This window comes from Crassostrea angulata, chromosome 2 (assembly GCF_025612915.1).
Source record: "Crassostrea angulata isolate pt1a10 chromosome 2, ASM2561291v2, whole genome shotgun sequence".
NCBI classification, from domain to species: Eukaryota; Metazoa; Mollusca; class Bivalvia; order Ostreida; family Ostreidae; genus Magallana; species Magallana angulata.
Window position 1 is genome coordinate 67,507,870 of NC_069112.1, and position 4,537 is coordinate 67,512,406.

General features: G+C 31.6%; 1 protein-coding gene across 1 annotated transcript; it reads left to right on the forward strand.

Annotated features, from left to right (window-relative positions):
• Window positions 1-62: 62 nt before the first annotated feature.
• LOC128173553 (uncharacterized) lies at window positions 63-2,278 on the forward strand. Its single transcript, XM_052839260.1, has 4 exons — window positions 63-651; window positions 979-1,236; window positions 1,350-1,470; window positions 1,558-2,278. Exons 1-3 carry the CDS (start codon window positions 201-203, stop codon window positions 1,421-1,423), a joined length of 783 nt encoding a protein of 260 aa, XP_052695220.1. The 5' UTR covers window positions 63-200; the 3' UTR covers window positions 1,424-1,470; window positions 1,558-2,278.
• The last annotated feature ends 2,259 nt before the right edge of the window (window positions 2,279-4,537 follow it).

A 4,537-nucleotide genomic window follows, 5' to 3' on the forward strand; every position in this document is an offset into this window, starting at 1 on the left:
AATTGTACCAATCGGACGTCAAATTCCTGTTAAATGACGACTTTACTTATTTTTTTTTTACCAAATAACCAAATTTTCAAACAAATTTTTGTCAAAGAATTTTCAGCAACTGTTTATCACAGATGCTTGAAATTTTTACACAGTCCTTAAATGTTAGGGGGAAAAAACTCAAATTTATGATTTAATACTATAAATTTCATATGCAGGAAAAAAGTCTCAAAGATTTGATTATGGAAAATAAAGGGAAAGAAGCAACAGCATATCCCATGGGAAAATTGAATGTGGTTGTTGCCAAAGTTGGACACACTGCAAACTTCACTGGCAGCAGTGGAACGAAGGGAAGCATGTTGAACTTCAGCATAGCCGATAAAACGGATTGTATGCTGGCCACATTGAGTGACGAAAACCAGATGATGAAGATCAGAGAAGGCAAAACCATGCAGTTAAGAAATTTCCTTGTGAAAGGAAATAGGGTTGTCTTATTTACCCATTCAAAGATCATGTGTGCGCCTCATCTTAATCTGACGAAAGAGCAGACAGATAAAGCTGTGCTGCTCATAACACCAACTTCACCTTCCAAAACAATTAGAGAGGCTCTGGATATGACCATAACGGGTATTATATCAGTACAAGGACAGGTTATTCGGGTAAGTACAACGTAATTTAGCTTATATTTTGGATATCTTCGGTCCTTTAACACATCAGGCCATGCAGGCACGTTAAGAGTGATATGATATTTTGACTTTAATGCTATTATTTATGTTAGAGTTGATGTTTATTTGTTTGTAATATTTGTGTATCCTCGCTTTAAAGCCTTACACACCATCTTTGTTGTTTTGCGTGTTATAGACATGATAGGAAAATGATCATCACAGATTTCCAATGGCAATGCAAACATAACGGGAAAAAGAAACTAAGTATATATATTTGTTAATGGATTGTAATTTTCTTTGTTAGAATTTTATACTTTTCTTTCAGGTGAGGCAGTAAAACTTGTTCAAGTAGGCCACCAAGAAACCAAAATAAGAACTGTTAGCTTAAAAGAGCAGGGACACTCCATGGAGGTGACTCTGTGGAGAAACCTAGCAGAAACCGACTTAAAAGTTGGAGATTTCGTAGAAGTTACTCATTGCCTAGTGTCTGCACCCTCTGCGAGTTTACGCCGAACCAATTCACCTTCTGCTAGATTTAGCGATGGCAGTAAGAAATCAACAGTTTTTCCACTAACAGAAGAAAGTGAGTTACTTAAAGAATACACTGTTTGTTAACAATAATGTTAAAAAAGGATTATTGATATATTAATTGCAGAATATTTATATATATTAAATGAATAATTATTTTTCTCCTAGAGTTCCAACGAAGGACAATTTTTTTGTTAACAGAAATCAGAGACCTGCTACAGTTGATACAACAGATGACATAAATTTATTTGAGAACAACCTGGAAGACAAGGACTTTAAAATGAAAATGGTAAGTTTTATTTATATAAATATAAGAAAAATACTCAGTCTTATTGTATTCTGTGTTATTAAAGAAGTGTTATTTTTTGCATTGTAGAAAAATCTTTTGATGTAAGTTGGGGGTTATGATGAAGCTGACTCTGTAAAGAAGTGTATGCAGAGGTAAAAAAAATCATTTTTATTTTTCTCTTGGGGGAAGGGGAGGACTGGAATTCAATGCCATCTCAATTTTCATATATGATGTTTTCCTACTACATATGTCTATTAAATGCATTGATGGCTAAAATTAATGTTCGAGGAAATAATGTTTTTGAATTAATGTGTGTGATGGTTCGCTCTATGAGGATACAGCGCCAGCGAATTCTCTCCAACACTCCATTCACTATGAACCGATAAGCGAAGATGAGGATTGGTTGTCAATTAACTCAGAAATGTAAAGAGAACTTTTGGCTTCAACAAACAGGGAAAAGATGGACGCTATGGTGGACAAGATACTGGAGTGTGCGAGCCCAGAGTCCATGATCCCATTGAAGAATGACCACAATGTTAACGTCGCTGAAGATGACGACTCTGAGTGCTCCGTTGATCCGGATCCAGCGATAATTCCGCCGACATCGAGAACTGTTACGGAAACAGTTACATAAAGATGACTAACAGTTATTTTAAAGATGACGAAAAGGGCCGTAACATATAAAGACGGCAAAACAGAAATTCTGCAAGAGACTGAAATATCTCATTCAGATACTATTCCCGCAAAAGACCTTGATGTTTTCAAATTCGCCACTGACGTCCTAAGCGAAATTCCAGAACATTTTCAAAATTATCGGAACGTAAAAATTGTGAAATTGAACAATTGAATCAGATGCTACATTGAATTAAAGAATGTATAGCCGTGAATAATGTTTAAATTTTTTTTTTTTATGTTGAGTTTTTATTGAACTGGTAATATAATTTTATTCATATAGTTTCAATAGTTTAATTTTGTTTGATTGTTTATTATTGCCATTATTACATGTGTCTGTTATTACTGAATAATGTAACATGACTACTTGTTGTTTGCACACGACTATGCCTTGTAATGTGTTTTAATCTTTATTTATGTACAGTAAAAATGTTTTTTTTTATTTTATGTGTAGTCATGTGACGTGTGGGTTATACTATATTTCATTTAGTTTAAATATACATGTAAGTTTTTTTGATCGGAGTCAAAACTTAACTTGGGGAGAGTTTAAGCAAATGTATTCTTAGTACTGATTAATATTCAGATTGTAAAGTGTTATCTATTATCAATTTCTCATCTACCGTAAGCCTTACCTATCATCATGCCAGAACCCTAATAACCTTTTTATTATATTGATAAATAATTAATTTCCTGAACCGTTATAATTATTTAATATTATGTATTGCCTCCCCGCACTGAGGAGGTAAGTTTTTTACTCCTCACACTGAGGAGGCACTGTTTACTATAAAAGAAGGTGAACTAGAACTGTCCTAATGGGACTAATACCCGCGCGAGGCTAATTTTATATGGGACAAATAATTGAATTGAATAATAAAGGTTTGGAACACATACACAAAAAAATTCTACAATTTAAAAAAAAAAATAGTTAACAAAGAAAAATCAAAATCAAAATTTTCAGAATTTCACTGTAAATACATATCTATAACAGTAATACATTTACAAATGTATGTATCTGATGATATATATATTTTTTAATTTAAAGGGACTTGGACACGATTTGAGATCAAAAATTTTATTTTTATTTTGTATATATAAAAGGGTTTACTGGAGCATTTTAAATGATTGACCAAAATATTAAATGTTAAAGTCAAGTTACAAGCGAGATACAGAGGATTGATAGTTATGTAAACAAAGCTCGAGTCTTATAGTTGTTTACAAAAAATGAAGTGTAGAATTTTACCATTTCTTAGACAAAATGACATGTAAAAACAATTTAAACTAATTCAATATCTTCATAAATACTATTATCAACAAAAGAAAGATACATTTGATTGAAACTTACACCAATACAACACATATGTAAAAATGACTATATTCGAGCTTTGTTTACAAAACAAAGAATTATGAACTCTGTATCTTGCTTATAACTTGATATTTGAGTTTCAAATTTTGACATAGTATGATAAACTTCTAGATTTATCAGTATAAACATTGAAAATGGAAAAACAAATTTTGAAAATTTTAAGTCAAATCGTGTCCAAGTCCCTTTAATTGCTTTAAAGAGAAACCAACAAAATGACAATAACCCCTCCCTTTAGAGTAGAGAAATACCAGTAGCCAGGCAATGCTCTTCTGTTGATAACACTTTCAATATCTTTCTAATAAGAGTCTTGACAGATGCATTTAGTTGTTTCAAATTTTCCTCACTTTATCCTATGGCACAATGGAACTCCATATCAGAAAATTGATCCCATAGGACTATGATTTTCTTTGATGAGCTTGTTAAATTCAATTTTTAAATTTCATTTAAAATAATGCCCAATAGGGTCACTTCATCAATTTACTTGACAAATAAATTTAAACAACCTCTAAAAATAGTTTAACTTCTTTATTAATAATGATATTTTTTATTTCCTTATAATGATAAAACTTTTGGTTTACATAAAACAGTTTTAAAATAGCCCCAAAACCATCACCCATTTTACAGATTATCAATTTCCCCTAAACACATGCTCCATCTGAACCATGGCTCAGATAATGGCTCCCTTGGGACAAATGAATTCAGCCACACTTGTCTTTGATGTTCTTATTAGCTCCCAAGAATTTATCATTGACAAACAAAAACTTTGCATTGTCAGTTGATAGAATACTTATAAAAATATTTTTTTTTATTAATTAAGACATAAAGACAAAAACCTCCTTCTGGATGTATTCATATAAATATATTTTAGAGTGTTTTAATACTATTAATTAATTAATAAAATCTGTAAGGATTACCTTCCTTACTTTTCAACATTAGTGTACAATATATAGGATAAGGAAAATAAAAACTGTCATAAAATCATTCAATCTTGTCTGATCTTACAAAAAATTGCAGGTGCACATCTTCAGATGG